The 24,708-nt window shown below is 40.0% G+C and overlaps 1 protein-coding gene across 5 annotated transcripts in view; it reads left to right on the top strand.

Moving 5' to 3' along the window:
• LOC137769946 (transducin-like enhancer protein 4) overlaps positions 1 to 24,708 on the top strand; it is a 145,301-nt gene that overhangs the window by 57,476 nt on the left and 63,117 nt on the right. For 3 of the 5 annotated variants that reach the window (XM_068552142.1, XM_068552145.1, XM_068552140.1), the window contains 2 exons: positions 12,908 to 13,112; positions 14,380 to 14,396. In XM_068552142.1, the coding sequence (XP_068408243.1) occupies positions 12,908 to 13,112; positions 14,380 to 14,396 (222 nt within the window). The remainder of the gene's footprint in view (positions 1 to 12,907; positions 13,113 to 14,379; positions 14,397 to 24,708) is intronic. The other 2 variants (XM_068552144.1, XM_068552141.1) reach the window with 1 other exon arrangement.

Genomic DNA, 24,708 nt, shown 5'->3' with positions numbered 1-24,708 from the left:
CCTGAAATGTTGGCAGAATTGTGTGTGTTGGGGGGGTGTGGAGGATGTACATTGTCCAGAGGAGAAATTCTGGTCTTAACGTTCACATAGGGTCTCATGACAAAAAATGTTTGAGCCTGCACCTTACCAAGAATCGAACTGCACAAGATCCTGACATAGTACGATACTTGTTGGAATGTGTGTAGACCGAAGGCAGTTGTCTATAGCATTATAAGGAGACATTGCTGCATAATTGTTCAGAAACCTGGAAATCAGAAGTTTACACTGAATTTGTTTCTGAATAGTGCCCCGGGGATGAGGGAGTTTCTTGAACTATTGGCGGGTTAAAAAAAACAACAACAACAAAAAACTGCATTATGTTGATACTGTCATAGGTATTACGGAAAATAAGTTAACCACATTAAACATTTAATCTTGAACAACTAATGATAATGATTGCTTGGGATATTTTTTGTATTAAGAGGTATTAACTGGAGCTAGCAGCTGCCTTCACATAGTTGTATCAAAAGAAAATACAGGCAAGTAAGTATTTCAGAATACTTTTGTTAGTCTCCTGTTCATACATGTACCTTTTAAAGGCCTGGGGCACAATGATGACTAAGAACTGGTCCCTGCCTCTTGGTCCCTGTGTTCATGATTTCGTGGGAGAGGTAGATCCATAGATGGATGAATCGTGTTTATACAAAGTTATGAACCAAGCACATGGGGACACCGGATGGGGTAGCAGTTACCCATTGAAAGCAAAAGCCTGAGGGTTAGCTAATTATAGGCAGTAGTGGGTGACGGAGGGGGATAGCTGCTGGAGGACCACACAAAGGGCAGGGACCAGTAAGGGGGGACATAAAGCACAGGGATTGCCAATACATTTGGGGGAGTTCTGTTTTTGAAATTATAAATTATCTTATTCTCTTATGATAAACTGTACTTTTTCTTCATTTCTCCATCTTGAGAAAATCTTGTCCATCTTACTTGTGAATAACACTACTTCATGGGATATATTAATATTGCAAACTTAAATAATGCTGTTGACCTAATAAGCAAGAGCTAGAGCTAACCCCGTCCCCCAAACCTTTAAGTAAAACTTAATGGCACGTTCTTGAATCCTTTTGAAAGGCAGCTCCGTGGCTATTCTGCCTTTGTGATTCTCATGCATTTTTTTCCCCTTGGTAGATTCCGATAAAGGGGGAGAGTTTATCTTGGTGCTCAGGTTGTCTTCTGTGACTTAACAGGGACAGTGCCACTGTGATCCCGAAGCAAAGTGGCAGTCGTGTATTTTTTTTTATTTTCCCAGATGTTTTTGGGTTGATCCAAAGCAATTTATAGACACAGCTCTGTATAAGTTAATATCTGGGAAAAGAAACTGTTGAGGGCAGGAGAACAATTTAAGCTGCTGTCTACCTGGATTGAAAACTCAGAGGCTGTTTTGGGGTTCCTTTCAGCTCATATCCTCAGATGGCCCACGAGCAAAGGTAATGTCAAGGCAGGCTCTGTTGGTTGTTTCTTGCAGGCTGAACCTACCTCCTACTGTGGCTAAAACGTCCAGGTGCTCTGTCCAGCCTTCCTCACAGATGAGCGGTGGGCATGTGACCCTGTCCAGGTCAAGGAGATGTAAAGAAATGCCTTTTTCTCTTTAACGAAAGACCCATAAAGAGAAAATTGCCCTCTTTCCGTGCTTGACCATGGTTGTGTCCTCATTCAGTTCAGTTCTACAGCAGCCATCCTGGGGGCCATGGGATATGAGAGAGGTCAGGAGAACCAGAGATGCTGGCCCAGAGCCTTGATACTGCCGCCATCCAGCCAAGCCTGGACTTGTTATGCGAGTAATAAAAACCCCTATTATTTAGGCCACTTGTATTTGGGTATTCTGTAACTTGTAGAGGAACTGTCTTAAGTGATATATTGCTAAACCATGGTGACTCTCCATACATATCTCAAAATTGGAAACAACCTAACCTTTAACCAGTTGGGAGACTAGTTAAGTGAACTCTCATATCTATACAATGGCATGTATTGTACAGCCATTAGGAGTGATATAGTCAAAGCATTATTTAGGGGTATGGGAAAATGTTCTTTGAGATGCTGAATAGGAAAAGAAGCATTTAACAAGATAGCATGATGTTATATTTGTTTTAAAATGCTTACATATGCATTGAAAAAATGCTGTATGGGCTCATCAACATTATAGTTTTGTTTGGCTGGTAGGATTATGTGTGACTTTCAATTTCTTTCCATTCTGCTTGTCTTCGTTATTCATAAAACTTTTCTGATCTTAAAAAAGCTATAAATGTGAACCTAAAACTACTCTATAAAAATATTAATTAAAAAATTGTAAAACAAGACTGTATTTGTAGGCCTATTTCTCCTCTCTTCTGACCCATCTCAGTAAGTAGTACAACCATCTACCCAGTTGCTTGGGGCCCATCTTTGCAAGGTATCTCGATTTTTCCAGTTATTCTCACCCCCTTCTCCTTCCATAACCACGTCTTTCGGTGCCATCTCCGAAATAGGTCTTAACTCCTTCTACTCTTTGCAACTTGTACTGCCACAGCCCTAATCCAAGTCATTATTTTTTGGTTTGAATCCCTGTATTACCTTCTCGCTGGTCTCTCCTTTCATCCTGGCCGCTCTCAGATCCAGTCTCCACATACCATGTGAACTTTAAAAATGTTTAGATTATGTAATACTCTAGCTCAAAATACTTACTATAATGTCTTTATATAGGCCAATGAAATAGAATAAAGTACTCAGAAATTGATTGACTTATGTATGTCAGAGGGGCAGGCAGATCAGTGTGGAAAAAGATGGACACTGGAGGGGTAGTAGGTTATTTTTGTGGAAAAAAATGAAATTGGATCCACCTATCTCATCATATGCAGAAGTCATTCTGAAAACTATAAAAAGACAGAACTTTAAAACTTTCAGAGAAGAAAAACAACCAAGAAGACTTTTTATCTTGGGGTAGAGAAGTATTTCTTAATGGGTCACAGAAAGCTCAAACCATAAGAAAAAGATATTACTCAGTTAAAATTAAAAGAGTCTGTTCATCAGAAGATATCTTAAAGAAAATGAAAAGATAAGCCAGAAACTGAGAGAAGGTATTTGTTAACACATATAGCCAACAAATAATTATCCAGCTTTTACCAGTTTTGTACAAACTAAAAGTTCCAACTTAACAACAACAAACTCACCACTGCCTAAAGCTCTCATTATTCTTAAGTGAAAGTGTAAAGCCCTTCCTGTCTATGATCTGATTCCCATACTGCTGCATCTGACCCCACTTCCTCCTTGTTCACTGGGTTCCCACCAGACTTCTTTTTCTTCCTTGGTCACTGCAGGCTCCTTTCCCTATCTGGGCCTTTGCACCTGCTTTTCTCTCATCTCCGATTCTCTTCTCGCAGCTCTAGGTGCTCTCATTCTCATCCTTCAGGTCTTAGTTCAGAGGTCACTTCTTCAGAGGTGCTGTCTCTTGATTCTTATGAATGAACGATTACTTACCAATTGTGTTAAGACCTCCCTAGTTAAGAAAGGTCCTGATGGGGCAGCAGGTACTTCACTGGGCTGGATGGTGAGGACTTGGGTTCCATTCTTGATGCGGATACAATTTCCCACTGACTTTTACTTTGTGCCTCACATATGCAGTTGTTGGCCTGTAAAATTCTGCACCCAATTCCAATGTGGTATAGTTTGCCAGATCGCCAAGCAATTCTCTGACACCAGCTGGGTGTGTCGTACAATTCAGCTGGAGATAGCATCAGATCCCACAGGTTAAGGGCTCAGCTCCACAGGAATGCCGCCCCTCCCTGCACGTCAGACACCAATCCCAAATACAGGTTATCATCTGTGTTTTTAACAACCTCCTCCTTGAGTTTGATTAATTTGCTAGAGCAGCTCACAGAACTCGGAGAAACATGTAACTTACCAAATTACCTGTTTTTTAATAAAAGGATGTAACTTGGGGACAGTCACATGGAAGAGATACATAGGGCAAGGTATGTATGGGGAAAGGGTGCAGAGCTTCCACACCCTCTCCAAGTGCGCTACTCTCCCCAAATCTCCCTGTGTTCACCGACCTGGAAGCTTTCCAAACCCTGTCCTTTGGGTTGTTCTGGAGGTTTCGTTACATATGCATGATTGACTAAAACAGTGGCCATTGGTGATTGAACTCAACTCTCCAGCCCCTCTCCCCTCCCTCTCTGAAGGTCTGGTGCGTGGGACTGAAAGGTCCAACCTTCTGGTCATGTGGTTGGTTCTCCTAGCAACCGGCTCCCAACCACAAGTGCCCTCCGAAAGTCACGTCATTAACATAACAAAAGACACCTTTTATTGCTCTCTTCACTTAGGAAATTCCTAGAATTTTTGGAGCCCTGTGCCCGGAACTGTGAACTAAGACCAAATATATATTTCTTATTGTAAATCACAGTATCACAGCCTGGTTCAGTGTTTTTCAAATTGCAGTTCCTTAGATTCATGACTATGCAGTGAAATCAATAGTCAACATTTTTTATTTTAAAAAAGAAGAGAATAGAAAATATAAAAATGTGCCGCACATAGTATTTGGTATTTGTTAAACTTTTGTTTCATTTACATGTCTATTCTATGCAGATACACAACATTCACACACACGAGTTGTGGTCGAAATGTTGGAAAGCAACTCATCTAGCTGTCATCTGAGGTTCATTCTACTTCTAAAGTTCTAAGGTCAACTGCAGTGTTACTGAAGAATCTGAAGTAGATAGGCTTTTTAGATGCAGCTTTACTTTTAAAGAACACTGTGAAGTAACTAAAGAGAGCTTTTCTGAGCAGGATCCCTTAGCTTGGTAACTTTAATGACTACAACACAAAATAGAAGCCTTGGTTTCAGTAAGATAATGTGTTAAAATCTCTTCAAAAAATTCATTAAATAGTTTAAACAAGCCTCCAGGAAAATGTATTTCTATTATTAATTTGCTTAGAAATACTTCTCCTAGTAAACTATGGACCAATTCAGAAAAAATTCTAATAGGATTTCTGATGGGAATGTTAATATAATAACTCAGGTTTGGGGGACTTTTGTCCTTTTCTTGCTGTTGTTACTTTGTGAGTTAAACTGCAAGTTAAGACAGTGGAATCCTTGGCACAGGACTCACGGAATTTGCTTCTTCGCTTGTTACCTGTCTTCCCCTTAAAGACCAGTCCAGAGATCTTGAGGACCATAGAGATCTCTGGTTTTAGTGTGAGGAACTTATCCTTGCAGTGGTAATCTTTGTTGGGTTGCTATAAATGCTGGTCTTTCCCCTGCAGTAAATCTCATGTTTTAAGTCATCAGGAATGAATTACAGATAAGCTTAGGTTGTAAAGTTCCTTCCTTTGTTCTTTTTTATAGTCTTGCTTCTTTCTATGGATCCACTTAACTTTTAGCTTTTGCTAGAGATATTTGTTCAAAGCAAGAACTCCCAATCTTCTGTCTAGAAGGGCACGTCCTATTTTCCCCACCTCTACAACTACAGGGAAGTGGAAAGAATAGTAAAACAAACACTGTGTACTCATCACCTAGATTCACCAGTTAATATTTTGTCACTTTTGCTTTGTAATGTGTATACATACAGACAGACAGATATACACTCTGTGTGTGCCAAATTGTTTGAAAGTAAGAGGCAGGGAGACATGATATTTCACCCCTTAAAGTATCAGTGTGCATCTTCTATAAACAGTTTTCCAGTATAAGCATGATACAGTTACGGCCTCTATATATCCAGTGTATAGTTCATATTCGTATTTCTCTAGTTGTCCACAGAAAGTCCTTGAGAGCTCGTCTTTCTTCGTAGCAGTTGTCACCTAATCTGGTACTCACATTCAAGAGTGGCTTTGTTGTGCTGTCTCTTCAGTCTTCCCTCACACCCCCAAGAAACAGTCCCCAAGCGATTTCACTTTATGACTTTGGCATTTTGAAGATTCCAGGCCAGCCTCGTGGACTGCCCTACAACCTGGACTTGTCTGATTGTTTTCTGATGTTTAGATTCAGGTTAAGTATTTTTAGTAAAAACACTATCTTGGTGATGTTGTGTACCTGGGTGATGCTGTGTGTTTCCCAGTTGTATCACATTGTTGGCGAAGCTAGTAATCTGGGATGATACTTTGACATGTGAATAACCTGTTCCCCAACAACATTTTACCCAGTGGTTTTAGTATCTGTTGACGCTGTTAATACATTTGGAGTAATGAAGTGGTAAATTCTAAATTCTTTTTCCTTTTAAATTAATGTTCTTCTGTAAAGAAGAGCTTTTCCTCCCTTCCTCCCTTCCTCCTTCCCGTCGTTTTCCATGAGTGAGTGTGTGTGTGGGTATAGACTTCTGGATACCTTTTTCCAATAATAGCAGCAACCATTTATTGAGTGTTTATTATTGGCCAGGCACTGCGCTAACGGTTTTATATGCACAATCTCATAATTTTCCCAACAGCCTTGGGGAGGTAGATTTTATAACCCTTTCCACTTTTTACATGAAGGAACTGAGGTCTGAAATCGTAAAGTGACCTGCTCTTGCTCACAGAGATGGTAAGGATTCCAGACAGTAGCTCTGATGTCACTTCACGATGTTGCATCCCCACGTATCATCCAGGATCTCCTTTCTCAGACTCAGCCCAGCCCACACAGACAGGGTCCCTCCTAACGCGCACCCTCACGGTCCGAGGAGTGTAGTTACCAGCCCAGTCCCGGGCCCTTTTCTGTGCTTGCTGCTTCATTTCAGAGTCTGCTGCCTTCTCTTGCCCAGCTCCTGGGTCTGTTGCTCCCTCCCTTACTCGTCCCCTAGAATAATGTCTCCTGCTTGGATCAAGGCACACATGTTCAGTGCACCTAGCTTGGCCAGCTGGTTGGAAGAGCCATTTTCTAGTCCTTGGCCTCGTGGCATGTCCCGCAGCTCCACCTGTTTTCTTGTGGTACCGTGGCCTCCACTCCTGGCAACTGGGTTTAAAATTATGTTGTAATCTACTACAGTTACTGTTCTTTATGATGCTTGAATTGTCTCAAATTTTGCCAGTGAGGACCCCTTCAGGTGGGCCCATTGTCCTATTTGTCACACCCTGTTAGTAAGTGTGCTCATGGCTACTGGGGTGTCATTGCTTCTAAGAATGAACCTTTTTTTTTTTTTTTTTTTTTGGAGGCTTCTGTTGATAGCATAGTAGAAATGAAGGGTGGTGGACAAGAAAACCTCTGCTTGGTTTCCAGTTGGAGTTGTGCAGAGTTGCTAGGGATTTGTGTGGATTAAGCTTCTGCACTCACCCTGCTTCCTGCTTGGTCATTGACCAGTCAAGCCCTGGTCATCAAGCAGTTGGGGACATTTGATTAAAAAGAATTTCTCTTTTTGCTGGCAGATAGACATTTCAAAAGACATTTCCTATGAACTTGATTCTCTAGTGGTTCTTTTCTCCCTTCATTCCAAACTTGAAACTGTGAGGAGATAATTCTTTGTTACAGAATCTCCAGTAAAAAGCTATTAACAGAATTGAAGCTGCATTTACTACCTCACTGCTGTGTATTTTCAGAACTAATTACTGGCTATTTTTCAGAATTAAGTTAATTACCTTAATGGAATACTTATTTGCCTAAGTTTAAAGTTCACTCCATTTTAATGTTTATTCTCTTGAATGGCCCATCAAGGGAAAAGAAAAAAAGATTTTTATTTTATATCCTGGTTTGATATGAGAGTGTTTTCTTTCTTTTCTTTTTCTTTTTTTTTTTAAATAAGGCACCCAAGATAGTAATGGCCTAGGAAGCCCAGTCAGAAGAAATTTTTCAAGATATGTATCTTTCTCAGTAGGTTTTTTTTCAGTTATGGTTACATAGAGTGTATTTTATTTTAATGTTTAAGTGGTACTACAGTCTATGCTCTCCTCTTTTTATTTTTTTGACTTGATCGTTTTCTTTTTTCCTTATAAGGTAAGCATTTTTTAACCTGCTGCTTTGTGATTAGAGTGGTGATTTATCTTAAATTATTTTAATAATAAATCAGTGTTGAACTGGTGTACTCTTAAGATCCATTTCCTTTCTCTCTGTCTTCAGAAAGCAAGAGGTTTTATGTTTCTTTGGTGACTATAGGATAAAGTAAACCTTTGCAGGTTAATTGCTGTGTAATTAACACAGACAGGGTGGAGATCACAGGACAGTAAGCCATTGGGAAACATCCACAAGCTTTTGCTGTACTATAGGGAAGTCCATTAGGTTATGCTACCCCAGCTCCTTGCATAATATCCAGAGAAAGCTGAGTCCTTTTCCAGGGAATCTGCTCTAAGTTTTTCTCTATTGATGAGAGTCCTTGATAGAGATTCTTTTAAATTTTGAATTCTTGAATGTTATTTGTAATTTGATAAAGCCTTTTTTTTTTTTTTTCTTGATGGAGTAAAGGGTAAAGTTCACTTTAGCTGTTGGTGACTTACTGTTTTTATGTAAAGAAGATGGTCTCTAATACATTGGTTTTATTGACTAACCAGTAATCATTATCAATTATACCTGTCACTGTGCTGCTAGGATAGTTTCTAAGGAGAAAACTTACAAAGAAATTTAAAAATGATCACTAAATACAGAAAGTGATTTGCTTGATGTAAACATTTAAAAACCTACTCAAGTATTTCAGTATATCTTTTGGTAACTTACTTAATCTCATTTTTATCTGAAAGTTTTATATTTTAAACACTTGCTAAAAATTGCTCCTTTCTACAGGATGCCCTGAGTGTGCTTTTTTGTTTGATACTTTGTACGTATAGTGGATGACTTGTAAAATGGGTTTATGGTTGTCCCCTCTCATTTGTTTTCTCTCTCTCTCCTAAGTTCAAGGCATATTCTGTTTAACGATACTATTGTAATTTGGATGTTGTTATTCATAAAATCATTGGAAGGGCTTTATAATTTTGGTATAAAAGCAAGTGAAAAATTAAAACCTCTCAGTGCAGTGTGGCATTCTGGAACAGAAGAATGACATTAATGGAAAACAAGAGAAGTCTGAATGAAGTCTGTGTTTGATTAATAGTAATGTACAATGTTAATTTTTTAGTTTTGGTAAATTGGGTGTGTAAGATTTTTTTTTTTTTTTAGTTTTGATAAATTCTATGGGTAGGTAAGACATTTTAACATTAGTGGAAGTTGGGTAAAGAATATATAGGAACTCTCTTTTATTTACTAGAAATTTAATTTACCAAAAGCTTTAAATATATGGCCATATGACTAAATAGTGGTGAGCCAGGTGCCAGGGGTACAAAGAGTCCTGAGGGTGGTCTCTTCTCTCCAGAATGTCACAATCTTTTTGGCAGGTCAAGGTCTTCTTATCCGTAAAAAGATGAGTAACAGTACCTTTATGAGGCAGCCTGTGCCAATGAATGATACAGGGCGTCCTGTAAGTAGACACATGGCACGTTTGGAGAGGCCTTTGCAGAACAGGTGAAACATGAGCTGAGCAGGATGGGTGAGTACAACTTAGATAAGTAATGGAGAGGTTGTTCTAAGAGACAAGAGAGGCCATGAATTGAGGAAAAAATACTGGCAGTGATGATGCAGGGTGGGTTCATTACAGTCAAAATGAGCTAATGGAGACTTGCGCTAATCAAAGTATGGGATGATGAGGGTCTGACTAATATGCTGGAATTGAGATTTGACAGGATCTGGTGATGATGGATATAGGAACACAGAAGAAAAACAAATCAGTGGTGACTGATAACTTGAGCCAGTGGAACTTAACTTAAGGGTTTGTGTTAAGCATTTCATTTTCAGGTAATGCTGAACTGCCAAGTAGACTGGTCTGGCAAGAAGTTAGACCAGGGCTACTGGAGCATGGGAAAGGAGCCAAAGGTTTAGGACTCTACCTCTGTAGTAAACAAGGAAAAGCCGAGAAGGAAATCTAACAGCAGCATTCAGAGAGAGAACTAAAGAGAGGCTGTGGCGATCACTGTAGTGTTCCTGAAGCAGGTGGAGGAGAGTTTCCTAAGGAGGATATGCTGGCTCTGGCTGAGGTGTATCAGAAAGATGACTGTGACATCTTGAAAAAATAGCTATCTGAATCATCATCAGTTTTTTTGAGATTGGTGGGCCTGGAGTCCAGATTACAGGGGGTTAAGGAGTAAGGTGTGTGTGTGTGGGGGGGGGGGGTGTGTGTGTGTGTCTGTCTGTCTACAGGAGGGGGTTGTTAAGAACTGGGGACTGCAAATTTACACTAGTTTTTAAAGAAATTTGGCTCTCCATAGACAGGAGATATGTATATATATATATAGAGAGAGAGAGACATACACACACACAGACCAGTAGCTGAAGAGGGCAAAAGAAGGTTAATTTAATTAAATTTAACAAACATTTATCAAGTGCCAATTATGTGCCAAGGCACTGTATTAGGGGCAGTGGAGGATACAAAATGTGATTAAAATATAGTGGTTTTTTACCCCTCCTGAAAAAGTGCTACCTCAAGTTCTCTTAGTGTTAGGTAGGCAATTCGTCTTAAACACAATGCTAGAGATGCTGGAATTAGGCTTGCAAGCAGAAGAGCAAAATCAGTGACAGAACCACCTAAGGTGGACGTGGGGGTGACCGGAAGTTGGAGAATTGGTGGAGCAACGAAGGGAGAAGGGAAGAAAAGATGATGCGGAGGGAGGAGTCTGGTCCTTAGAAGGGAAAGGGATCCTCCTTTAAGATGGGCACAATGGAGAATAGGAGAAGATTAGTGTTAGAGCTATTTTGAGGTAGAATAGAGTACAAGTAAGGAACCCAGGAAGTCTTCACTATGAATGGCATGTGCTGCAGACTAGGGGTATGTTTTTTGCTTTTGGAAAGTTCTGGATGGGCAGGAAAATGAGGCTGTTAGTGCTTATTTTTGGTCCTATGAGACAAAAATAAAAGAAACACCTGGGCCACTGAAAGTATTGCTTTTGGCTGAGGGTTTTTTTTTTTTGTATCTAATGAAATAGACATATTTTTTAATTGCTCAGATATTATATGAATGTCTCAGTGCCTGCAGTTAGCTAGGGTGTGTGTCGGATGCAGCCTCTCACAGAGCTTAGAGTCTAGGAAAGGTGGTAAGGGACATATGCAGACTCTTAATAAATGCTTGCTGATTGAACTCTGATCTGAGATAGAAAGTGGCTACGTGCCCAACCCATGCACATGAAGTATTAGGGGATATAGAGCAGAAAGAGAATTGGAGCACTTTTCTGGCTATTTCAGTAGAACAAGGACTTGAAATAAATTTGCCATATATTTAGCTGAAGGCCTTGTTTCTTCATAGACCTATTTTCTACATGTTTAGAAACTATTGTGTGCTCGTGTGTTTTGGTCACAACTAAGTAACAGTACATAAAGAATTAACGAACATGATTTTGGCCACTCAAATGAAGGACGACATTATTTTGAACTCTCCATTTAGGTAGCATGTTGGCAGGACTTTAGGGTGGGCATTGGTTGGTGGAGTGTCTTTATTACTGCTCCGATTTGCCATTTTATGTATGTAAAGTTGTCTTAAAAGTGTTAGTACTATTTTATTGACCGTACTTTAAGTGCATGTAGCCAGAAAGTAGGTGCAGGTCAATTGGAGAGAAGAACTAAGTAGTGCTACCTTTGGACGTTTATTGTCAGACGCAGGAAGAGATACAGAGGGGTAGAGAAGGGAAGTAAAAGTAATTTGGGGAGGAGAAAAAAAAAACTCACGTTTTTCTTTGAAATCTTTTTCACGATGTTTATTACCAGTGAAGGGGAGCAGAACGTGCCACCCCACACATTTTTGAGAAAGCTATTTTGTGCAGTCCTACTTGGAAAGAAGATTATAGAAGAGACTGTTTAGCTATCCCAGGATAGGCCTAAAAAGTGATTCTAAAGGTATTAATTAAAATGTAATCACTACAGAAGTTGGTCTGAGCATTTCTCAACACTTGCTCTCGCAGAACATCGTTAAGCAGGGTCTTGGTTGGCGTGGGGCCCCTGTTGAGGGATATATTTAACGGAATACCCTCCCATCACCACCCCTTACCCCCTCCCCCTCGGAAGAGGCAGCAAGGCCTGCCCACCTCGCTCCCTGGAGCCCAGCTTGCTGTGGCCTCGGCTGAGGTCACGCACTCCCCTTCCGGCCTCTCGAGGGCTTTCTCCATGTGTCGCCAGTGTGCTGGTAAAAATGACTTTAAACTCTTGTCAGTACAGTTACTGGTGCATGCGTCACAGTCCCACTCAGATAAGCCTGTCACAACACAGAGGCGGCCGCTGGAGAAGAGTACAAGGGCAGGCCTCTAGCTTTCCATTTGAGCATCACTAAACGTGCACAGAGTGCCCAATTATTTCAGCATTATTGGGCAAGCCTACAGGAGGACCCAAGCCTTGCTACATTAGATTTTCTTTAGTAATTTGCTCAAGTACCGCTGAGGACACTTAAAGGGCTTAAAACGGTGGCTGCAACCAGTTTCCTTTTCTGGGTTGTTAATTCAGGTTTTCTCTTTCAAATTAACTGTCGCCGCATGCTGTGCAGTGGTTCTGGGAGAACTGTTTAACACTAATTTTCTCAATTTTCAAGCTTTTTTTCTTTAATATAACTGCTTTAACAGTTAGTCACGTATATGTTTTGATTAGAGTTGTATGATAGTGAGGCATTATGTTTTGGAGACCAAAATACAGATGCTTTGTTAAATCTAATTTCATCTATTAAAAGTAACTTAGTTTCACTATTTAAAAATTAGGTTATTTACAGTGCATTGCAAAACCACCAAATCCAAGTAAAAAAGATAGCATTTCTCTATTATTCATCTCCTCCCCTTTTATATATATATATATATATGTAAAGAGTAAATCTTTCCTTCACGGGTGCTGGGCTTTCCAGGATCTTTTTGCACCTCTTTCCTCTCCTTTTGTTGTTGGGGGCTGTCTCAGATGTAGGGAACAAGTTCAATATCTTTGTCTCGTTTCTCACAGCAGCAACAACTCCAGGCCCAGCATTTATCACATGGACATGGTCTGCCAGTGCCTCTGACCCCGCACCCTTCGGGGCTGCAGCCCCCTGCCATCCCGCCCATTGGTAGCAGTGCCGGCCTTCTGGCCCTCTCCAGTGCCCTGGGAGGCCAGTCTCACCTTCCAATTAAAGATGAGAAGAAGCACCATGACAATGATCACCAAAGAGGTAAGCAGTTTTCTCGGGATGTCAGTCTGACATTACCTACCCGTTGCTGAGGGTAGGTCTGGATGTCATTGTTTATTCTTGTTTCTGGATTTCGTTTTACCAGCGACTAAACAAAGGATTTCGCCTGGAAGGTAAATTAATGATTGGAAGCAGTCTTTTGCCAAATGATACCGTAGTGGTTGGCAAGAGTTAATGTGCTTCCCAAAGGCAAGGGGGGGGGACGCATTTCCTGGTTATTGCCTCTGATCCCTTGCTCTACCCCCTAAGTTCCCCAGGTCTAAATCAGTAATGAAGTGCCCCAGTGCCCTGTGTTTGAAGTAGTGAGTGGCAGTAATAGCTAATTTTGACCAAATCTATTTTGGGGAAAGATTTTACTGATCATTTACTCATTTGACAGACTCAATTATTATTTATAAATCACATATAATGCAGTGAGAATCTTGCAGGTAAGAAAACAATTTCAGTGGTCTTAGTAATTGAGAAAGTACAGCCCAAATTAATGAAATCTGTTGGTTTAGCTACCTCTTTCACCCAGTCTGTTTAGAAGCATGAAATGAACTCATCTCTGCCTGTAAGAACAACAGCTGTTTACGTAAATAATTGATTGTAAGGCCAGTTGTGCTCCTTCTAGGTTGGTTTCTTCCCTCCACTAAAATAGATGATGGTGCAGAGACATTTTGATGTGACTCTTATGTTTGTATGGTGCTTATTAGTAGTTTTTATTAGTTAATGGCAGAAAAACAAATGAAAGTCTCTCCCAGCATTCCTTTGTGGGAATTGACGTAGTACATGGGTGGTTCATTGGTCGAAAGGGTGTGGTTATAATTAAAACCTCATATCTGTTCTTGTTTCAGTGTCATTACCATGAATTATAATCTTGGGTAGATGATTTTTATCACATAAACATAAATTTCCCATCTCTGATGTTGGAAACACCGAACTATGCATCATTCGGTTATCTTAGTGCTATGGTCCAGAGCTGAGGCATGTCTATAAACACTTCTATAAGTGGAAAAGTCAGTAAGGAGTATAAATAACACAAATATACAGCTTTGGTTTCTGAAATTGTGTCAAAGGTAAATTGGCGCTTTGTGGATCTGGTCAAGTAATATCAATAATTAACTTTACAGCAAAGTTGACAACTGTGCCATTTACTATTTAGCAGAGATCAAATTTGACAAATGTATGATTTTATGTAAACTAACTGGTACTTTTCTTTTTTTCCTTCTTCCCATTTGCTCTGCCTTTGCTGCTGTTTTGCCTGTAGACAGAGATTCCATCAAGGTAGGACTCAAAATTACAGATGAAGGAATGGCTTGAAAGGGGGGGGCTCTCAATGATTTGAATAAATGTAGCAATGGATTCTTTGAGATTTACAGGATGATTTGGTGGGCTGTACCAAATAGTGGTAAACTGCGTTTTTGTATTGCTTTCAGTTGTGCGTTTGAGATTTTTTAAGCTGTTGGTCCCATTTCTCTATCAGAATCAGATTTATAGACCAAGATTGAGTTATAAGATCTGGCTTGCATTGCTCTTTTTATTATGTCTTTGCCATGTGAAAAAGAATAACGGCTTTTCTTCAGTTAAGCTTTGGCTATAAGGTGAATAATAATGGGAAAAAATTGGTTTTTAAGGAAATAAACATTTTGGGAAACAGTTCCATCCTACAAAACTCTTTATCGAAACATTTAAGAGCATTTTTCTTCACCAGAAAGAATTTTTTTTTTTTTAATTTAATGACATCTTGTTTTCCAGTATAGCAAGTTATTCTCCTTAGGTTTTGCATTTGTCTTATCTGCCTTCTCTATCTCTTTATAGAGAAGTTGTAGGGAAAGAGGAAAAGTAGTTAGGGCCTGATGATTTGGATGTGCTTGTGTAATACCATAATGGGGTATGATAAGGATGCCTGAATTTATATAGTAAGCAAACAAGAAAAACAGGCTACCACGGCAGAAAATGAGTAAAATATGAAATTGCCTGGTAACTTTTGAGCCAGGCACAATGTAAATATGCTACTGTATTGTGGATAATTGTATTACACATGCTGTTGTATTTTGTATAGATTAGAAAGCAAGGGCAGTTCTCAAGCATTGGCCAAAGCACAGATGCTGTCAATTCCTTTTCTTGTATTTTACAACAGTTGAATGTTTTGGAGCATAGGCAGTTACATCTCTTGCAGTTTTTTTTGGTTTGTTAAATTTATTTATTTATTTATTTATTTTTGGTTGCATTGGTTCTTCGTTGCTGTGCGCGGACTTTCTCTAGTTGCTGCGAGCGGGGGCTACTCTTCGGTGTGGTGCGCGGGCTTCTCATGGCGGTGGCTTCTCTTGTTGCAGAGCACGGGCTCTAGGTGCGCAGGCTTCAGTAGTTGTGGCATACGGGTTCAGTAGTTGTGGCTCGTGGGCTCTAGAGCACAGGCTCAACAGGTGTGGCACACAGGCTTAGCTGCTCCGCGGCATGTGGGATCTTCCTGGACCAGGGCTCGAACCCGTGTCCCCTGCATTGGCAGGTGGATTCTTAACCACTGCGCCACCAGGGAAGTCCTCTCTTGCAGTTTTTAATGAAGTTATGTATACGGAGACTAAAATCTTCCCCTGAAACCACCTGTGCTGTCACTTTGAATGCCTCTTTATTCCTCGTCCTTTTATAATAAAAGGGAAGTAGGGGTTTTTTTTCCCCAAAGTCATTAAATGGTGGAAAATAAAATGTATCTATTTTACCCTTCAAGAATCTTTGTAATTTGAAAGGGTATCTGCACACCCATAGAAATGTCAACGTTTACAATTGGAACTGCACACATTGAATTATTTAATTATGCATTTACAGCTGTGTACTTTGTTGTATAATATGAACATCAGTACCTAAATTAAAAAGCATTCTTAATCAGAGTGTAGTAAGTATTCCACACAGATGTACTTAGGAAGTAGTAAGTAGATGCATTGACCAAGATTTGCTGGTAGCAGCCCTTGGAAAGCCTGTCTAGTTATTCTGAGGCCAATAACATAAACATTCCCTGCTTCATATGATAAATACATACCTTCAGGCAGGCCAGCGAACTAAACAAAAGCCTCCTCTCATGCCCCACTCCCAGAAGACTGTGAAAATATTTATACTCCAGTGCACACTTTTGTGTCAATTACATTTTATAGTCCCTCACGTCAGAGTAGGGTATATTTTGAAATCATCTATAATCATTCAGGATGAGTCTGGGAGTGAGTATCTATATAGCTTGGAAGCCAGGGGAAAAACAAAAGGAAATGGAGACGGATGATTTTGCCTTGATTTATTATGGATTGGTAGCTATAAATAGATATTTTTGGGGGTACCGTTCTTGAATTTGAAGTCGTGTTGTGTCAGGTTTGGGGCTGTCCTGTGGCTTTGCAAGGTGAAATAGTTCACTAATTTTTGTAAATGTGTTCTCTGATGCTCAGAGAAGCAGTTAGTTGCTTGTTCCATCGGTCGTCCTCATCCTCCCGTAAGTGGTTCCTGGTTAAGAGGGGCTTTTTATGATTGTCTGCTGTGTGACTAGAGATGGTTTTTATCATCCGGAGCATGCCAGTTGCCTGCAGCTGGAGTCGGGCTTGTATGAAATAATTTATTCCTGCAGGATAACGCTCCTTAACATTTAACAGGTAATGAACGTGACATAGATTTCCTTCTTGCTTTTAATTTGTCCCTTTCCTCTTCTAATGTGCAAACAGGCAGCTCTGGTACTCTAAATAATAAGTAATTTTTGGCCATCTGTCAAAAGGAAATTTCAATACAAATTTAAATTAATGGTGCCTGAAATTTTTTATAGCTCCTCTAAAAGCCTCTAATGTGCAGAAAATTCTGAATCTGCTGGTAGTAATTAGTGTTGCATGTAATGAGGATGTGGGCAATGTTATACAGCCCCAGTGTAACGTTTTGTTACGGTAGCAAAATTTTGATTTATGCAAGGTTGTGGATGGGTTTAATTGTGAGAGACACTTTAAACTGTTTTTTTTTTTGACGTTACAGATTATTAAACAGGGCAGATTTCAGAATAGCTTATAAAATATAAATTTAAACTTACTGTAAAGATTCAGGTAATTAAGGTGCTTTACCTTTAGGTATCAAGTAAAAATGAAAGAAATTCCCTTGTTAAAATGTTGGGCCTTTTTCTTCCTTTTCTTTTCTCGGAAGTTCTGTGACCACTAAACCAAATGCTATTGGCTTTATTGACCTTGTTTTCTATAGCTCCAGTAGCCAAGTTCATTCCTAAGCCTGTTATTTACAGACCTGTATCTGAAGTTTTTCAACAAGGATGGAGAATGTAAATATGGACCTACAGGAACAAGCACTGTAGGAGCCCAAGAATCGTTTTATTTAGTGAGGAGAAACCAGAATGGTGTGTGCTCTAGGGCTGTTAAAGTAAGGATCCGAGGCGCCTGCTTGTTACTCGGCCATCCAGTGTCCCCATACGTGTGCCCACACTAAGCCTCGGATTTGGGGCCGAAAATGGCAGGAAACTCAGACCACGGTCCACTCTCCCCTTAGCCGATGGGGTGGAAAGCCCAAAATAGGTTCCTACTTCTCTTTCCTGAGTGGGGACTTTCTAACTTCTTCTATGGTTTCTTTTGAAAGGATATAAGTGAAACCAAAGAAGCATTTTCTGAGGTAATGAAAGCTTCCACTGCCTATCCCTCCTGTGGGCTGAGGGGTAGAAATGGGTTGGCTCCCAAGTGGTGAGAGAGCAGACATTCCCACATGCTGCCAGGAGTTTCCTAGTTGCTGGAGGTCCCAGTTCGTGAAGAGGAGTCATTAGGTTCCTCACATCACTCTCCGTTTCCACCTGATTGGCTGACATGATTCAGAGCTGTGAAGGCCAGATTGCCTAAAACTTAGTAGGAATCTGAGATTGAGAAATTAGTCTCATTACACCCCAAATGTCTACACCTTCTAGCAAAAACTAGCCACCAAAATCAAGACCAACTTGAATATAAATGGCAGAATTCACTATCACCAACTATTGACTAGCTCCATGACCTCTCCCAAGTTGGTATTATTGTGCTTATTATTACTTCCTAAGTCCTTCTTATGTATATTACGTATCCTGTTTTTTATCCTGAATGCAGTAACCTCAAGTCAGTCCTGAGAGGGATTTGCCATTTTTTATTTGTAAAATACAGCATAAGTCCATTTTTTTCCTCTAAGTGGTGGTGTTTTTATTTTTATTATTTCGTTGGATTGTCTTCCCCAAAGTGCCATATGCATCATCGAAGAGTATGATCATTTTTAGTGATTTGTACGTTGCCAAATTAATCTCCAGAGCGCTGCAACATTTAAAAATGCCATATGCAACATTTGAGTATGTTTCCACACAATCCACCAATACTGAACTTTATAGCTTTTGTAATTTTTGCTGGTATAAGTATGGATAGTGCACTTTTTTAAAAAAATTTACATATAGATATTTTTCAAGCTAAATACTCTTCTGTGGGTATATATACTATATCCCCCCCCCCCTCCCCCCAACCCTGTCCTGCATGGATTCTTTGTTTTTGTTTAAGGGTTTTCATAATGATCTGCTTATTAGTTGTATCTATGGCAATGCCTGTTTATTCTGTCGTAGCTATATTTTGGTGTTTATTCTATGTAGATAACTAAAACATGATACGGTGCTTTTCTTCTTGTCTCTCCAGTTATTCTCTGTTGGCAATAAGGGTTTATCAATGAGAATTAGACGAAGACTCCTTTTATGTTCAAATTGAAGTGTATGATTCGGGCCAAGAAAGCACTTTTGCCTCATTAGTTGGGTGTTACAGGTGAAGGTGGGTTTTTAGCTTGCATTAACAGAATGATTACTTCTATTTGCCGCTTCACTTTGTACATCAAGACTTAATGGGGAAGGGTTCTGTTCCAGGATCTTGTGTGACCTGTGTGACTTGGCTTTTGTTCCCCTCTGCCTCTTTTTCCTGTTGCAAAGGAATATCAGTCTGAAAAGAGTGTGCCTTTTAATATGTTTAACCCCTTGCATGTCCTGTGTGGGAGAAAGCAGAGAAGAAACCACTTGAAGGAGGAGAGGTTGGCCAGTAGAAGAGAGAATAATTGGCCCAGGCAGTTTCGGTTTTAACACTCACTCCCTTTCCCCCATAACAACTGTGTGAGATAGGAAGGTTTGTAATCTTAACCCTTGGTGACAAAGCTTGGTGGGATTAATTGCCTAGAGACTTTAGAAGGACACATTATATAAAGACAAAGGCCTAGAGTTGAAATCCATAAAATACTATAAAGAGAAGGTATAATCAAAAAACCCCAAAAAACAAAAAACCCCGAACACTACCGACAAACTAAACTGTAGTGGGGCTTGCACTAGCTCCTATTTTCCCCTTAGTCATCAGTAATCTGAGAAAAGAAGGTATGCCATTAAGGGCTGTGACTTGGACACTCCAGTTTATCCACTCTAACCTCTGTGGACCCTAGTTGCCTAGTCAACCCCACTGATCTCTGAGCATGTATAGCTCATAGTTCAGATTTCATTGTGAAGGTAGGTGGTGAGGAAAGGTTTATTGATTTATTTTTCATATCACATATGAGGAAAGGTTTAGAGGTGTTGAGGCCTTGCCCAAGGTCACACAGCCATTGCCATCCTCAAAGGAAAGCTTCCTGGGTGGCTCAGTCTCCTCCTGTGTTATTAAAAATTTGAAACATACTCGGCAGTAGAAATAATAGTGCCAAGGTCCTCCATATCCTTCACATCAAGGTATAAGAGCTATCGATTTTTAGTCACATTTTAATCGATTCCTTTCTTTCTTTGCTAAAATATTCTGAAGCAAATTCCAGCATGCGTTTTCCCCTTATGTACTTCATTACCTAAAATGAACACATTTCTCTAAACAATGGACATTTTTTTAGTAACCATAATGCCTTTAATCACTTAATAAACATAATGCCTTGATAGCTTCTAATATCGAGCCTATAAGCAGACTTCTTCGATTATTTCAAATAATTGGTTTGCAAGAGTTTCCCTCCTTTTAAAATTTTTCCTGTGCCACTGATTTGTTGAAGAACCTGGGCCAGCCTTCCTACGAATGGCCCATATTCTGGATGTCTCTGCATGCTTCCCAGTGGTGTCAAGAGGACTTTCTGCTGAATCGTACTAGGAAGAGTCTTTTTCTTATCATGAGAGAATGGGGAGAAGAATGACGTCTAGGTTTGCATGTACATGTTGGTGATAAACAGTTCAGTGAAGTTTACCAATAATCGGGGAGTAAAATTTTTAGAAATGTATGCTGATCATCAATAAATAGAATTCTATTTGTATCCTTTTGCCTTCAAACACAGACTGTGATGTATTTGCAATCCAGCTTCACTTTCCAAACATACATATTGCTTAAGCTAGGCTTTTAAAAATACATTTCCAAGTAGGGTTTTTAAAATATATTAAGTACATCTATTTCCTTAAGGGTGTAGTGTCCTAGATGCCCCGTGCTCCAGCACAACATCGGTCTCTCCCACTAAATTCTTAGCTCCTTGAGGGCAAGAATCTTATCTTCTTGGTGGAACTGTACAGGAGGACAAATCAAGGATGAGTAAGAAGGGAATTGTAATAGAATTAGGATTCTCTTCTCTCTCTAGGTCAGCTGTGTGTCAATGGGCAAGTCATTTAACTTCCCTGGATCTCAAAGCTACTACTCCAGGCATTTTTTCCCAGGCATTTGGAATGTAGATGTTTTCTTATGTTACTCAGTCCTGTCCTATAAATGAATTTTACAGTACACATCTTATACCATAGGGTATGTTTCAGCAATAAAGTTGGCCATACCATTAGCCAAATAAACACAGTGGTAATTATATTTCATTTTGGGTGTTGAGTGGTAGGGGAATAGTTTAATGTTCTAAAGTATACCTTTCAAGGATTTAATGTTTAACTCTTGGAATTTTCCAAAATAAGATGGTAATTTAAAATTAAGTGTTTCAGCATTATGCTTGCTTTTTTCTTTCGTTGTAGAGGTATTTGTTTCCGCCATGTATTTTCCTGTTTAGAGTTACCTTATCACAGAATAATGAGGAATTTTGTTCTATGGGTTTATGATGCAGTAATTTGTTCAGTATTAATTGATACCTGCCTCTAGGCGTGTAAGCTGTGTGAAATGTAACAGGTGCCCTAATTCCAGAAAATATGTTATAATTGTTTGTTTGTCGAACAGATGAATAAATATCTTTAGGGCATAGCTGGTCCTCAGGTGGTGAGCATGAATGGATTAGTGATGGGGGGGTGGGGCTGTCTCCATCAATCACTGAGGCAGAACAAATATTAATTAGCAGGGGCGGGGCTGGTTGTGGGGCCTGCCTTCCCCAGCTGATTTTTGGCAAGGGCAGTTTAATTCTTTTCCTCCATAAACCGACCCTCTTAGTTAGCAGACATTTTCATCCCCATGTTTAATGTCTCTAATGTTCTTAATTAGAATGCATTTCATCTCTTGCAAAAATATTACATCATAAAGTTTTTATTCAACATGTTTTTTTTTTTCAGTTTTAAAGGGGCTCAATATTTATTTGTTTAAACTGGCGTTTGAATTTCAAAAGCATTTGTTTCTCAAAATGTAGATAATTCTTCCAAAAGAATTATTTGAAAGAATGGTTCATAATCTTTTTTATATTCTTATATAGTAACACTTACCATAACCCACTCTGGAAAAATCATAAAATTACCCAGGGGGATGCTCAGTATCGTCACTTCTCTATTTCTTGAATTATTTCTGCTACAACACTTAACTCTACCCAACTTGTATATTTTGTTTTATGGTGCTTTTGAAGTGCTTCAAATATCTTCTGGGTTAAAGACTCTGTACACCTGGGGGCCACGCAGTAACAAGGGCTGTAATTTTGGACGTGAAGAGGAATCATATCTAGTAATTACCATGGCAGCTGCCTTGGGACAGGGTTGAACAGAATTCGGGCTTCATGAAAGAGGACTGGAAAGGAAGTTCGCTAAGGGCTGACTAATACCTGCTCTAAGAGTTTTGGATCCTTTTAAATAAACTTGCTGTTAGATGAAACTAATGAAATCATATTTCAAGACTAAATGCTGCTTAGATCTGGCAAATCAAAACTAAATCTTAGAGTTTGAATACTTGGTTGTTCTACTTTGAATCTAAAAACTGAACAAAGTAAGTAATATGACTTTATCAGATTCATTATTCAGAACCAGTCCAAATATTTCAGTTATGTAATAAATTTTAACACTTTAAAAAAGCATTTTAAGTGTCAACTACTAGTATTGTCACTTTAATTTCTGTTTATATGTGATAGTTGTAATTGGTGGCTAAGTACCCTTCTCCCCCCACCCCTAAGGGAAAACAGCAACATACACATGCATGAAATCTACTCAAGTGCAGTCTGCCTTTCTTCCCTCACACTGTTTGTTATTCCATCCCTTCTTCAACCACTAATGTTCATGAAAAGCTTACACTTTCCGATCCCTCACCATGGCTGTAGGGTGAGCTTGAATTCTTTTTCATGAAAATGGACTCATTATTATTATTATTTTTTATTTATTTATTTATTTATGGCTGTGTTGGGTCTTCGTTTCCGTGCGAGGGCTTTCTCTAGTTGCGGCAAGCGGGGGCCACTCTTCATCACGGTGCGCGGGCCTCTCACTATCGCGGCCTCTCTTGTTGCGGAGCACAGGCTCCAGCCGCGCAGGCTCAGTAGTTGTGGCTCATGGGCCCAGCTGCTCCGCGGCACGTGGGATCTTCCCAGACCAGGGCTTGAACCCGTGTCCCTTGCATTGGCAGGCAGATTCTCAACCACTGCGCCACCAGGGAAGCCCTGGACTCATTATTTATAATTGTATCGCACCCTAAGGATTCATGAATCCCCCGCCCCCAAATTGGTACTTTTCAAGTTGCTGAGTGTTGATATTTAAGGGAAAAAGGAGAGGGGAGGGGGAGGAAAGGTAAACAGGTTAGTGATGCCACCCAATGAGAGAAGCCAGTAGGCAATATAATAATACCTCATTTTTATTTATTCTTCCTTATGGTCATTTTAATAATTTTAGAAATTTTTGAGTATTCATTTATCTTTCTTTAAACTTCTGTTTTCTTGAGCGACATTTGGCCTTTTGAACAACAAAATAAAATTGGAAATGCTAATGTTTTGAGCCAACCAAAGGAGGAAAATAAGAATGTCACCATGGTAACAAAGCTGCTTTCTAGATGGTTTCCTAAGATATGCCTGAACTAGAAGCAGATGTCTGATTTGAGAATCTTGCCTCCTTCAGTGTAAACAAATAACTTCTGGGCAGGTGTTGGAAATAATATGGAAATCCTATTAAGGGGCCCCGGGTTCCTGTCAGTCAGGAAGCCCGTGCCACAAAAGGGCTGGTTGTCACATAAAGGAGCAGAGTAAATTCTCATTAGGCTTGAGCTTTTCCCAGGAAATGATTGTCTCGGTGTGTTCTTTCTCCTGTGAATCTGAATGTAAGCTGTTGCTTCTATTGATCTATTCACTGGCTTTATTTTTCTCCTCTTCATTCCAGATCCTCCCTCGTCCCCGCCAGCCTGTATTCTGTATTCTCCCCTTCACCCACCCCTTCCCTTTAGGTTAACACTTGATCTGTGCTACTGCTCTGAGAGTTGTGACATTTGTGATTTTAACCTCCCACCTTGAGTGGGGGAGGGAGGAAAGTCACTCTTCATCCCGGGGCCTGTTGGACAAAGAAACAGGCTGATTAGACCGAGTCCCGGGGGCTGTTAGGAACCACACAGCGAGAGGCAGCCACAGTCCTGAATACTGTTCTGTGTACATTTACTCGGAGTTAGAGTTTTATGAATTAAGCAGAAACTAAAAGCATGAAGAGACAGTGTTTTTATGAACTTTTCAAAACGTATGTAGTTGTCTGGTAAGCCAATAAAACTGCGCTGTCCAATATGGTTGCCACTAGCCACAGGAAGCTATTAAATTTAAGATAGCTAACATGAAATAAAATTTAAAAATCTAGTTTCTCGGTTGCACCAGCCACACTTCAAGTCCTCGGTAGCTGCGTGTGGCTGTCTGTCATAACTGCCCTACCAGTGCAGGCGTGGAAGAGAGCCATCATCACAGAACGTTCTGTCATATAGGGAGAGACTTTGGCCTGGTAAGGCTTGCTGGTTCTGCTCTTCCGTCTGGTGAAAACCGACCCCTGATAGTCAAAAGCAAGGTTCCTCCTGATGCACAGAAAATAAGGGGCATGTGTGTGTGTGTTCTGGTTTTGTAGCTTCTTTACTGTTCCGAAGTGGTTGATATGGTCGACTGTACGAATACAGTGATCTTTTAAATGGTTGTAGGCCTTCCCCCCCCCCCCCCAGTGGAATTGGTTGAGCACTTTAACATGGATCTTCCCAAAGTGGACCCCCAGGAGATGCATTTTAATGTTTCTAGATGGGAAGTTGAGGCAGTTTGGTGGCGGTGGGGGGTTTGAAGGCTATGCATAACGATGCTCTTTATAAAACTCAGAAGGTTAAATGTGGATAAACACTGAAAACAAGGCTTCAGAAAAGCCACACTATTATTATGCAGCATTTCTCGGACTATAGTCCCCGAGACACACTTCATAAAGCCAATAAAGCGCGCACTGGTGGTCTCCCGT

This window comes from Eschrichtius robustus, chromosome 10 (assembly GCF_028021215.1).
Source record: "Eschrichtius robustus isolate mEscRob2 chromosome 10, mEscRob2.pri, whole genome shotgun sequence".
Taxonomy (NCBI): Eukaryota; Metazoa; Chordata; class Mammalia; order Artiodactyla; family Eschrichtiidae; genus Eschrichtius; species Eschrichtius robustus.
This window is presented reverse-complemented; position numbering and strand designations above follow the sequence as displayed.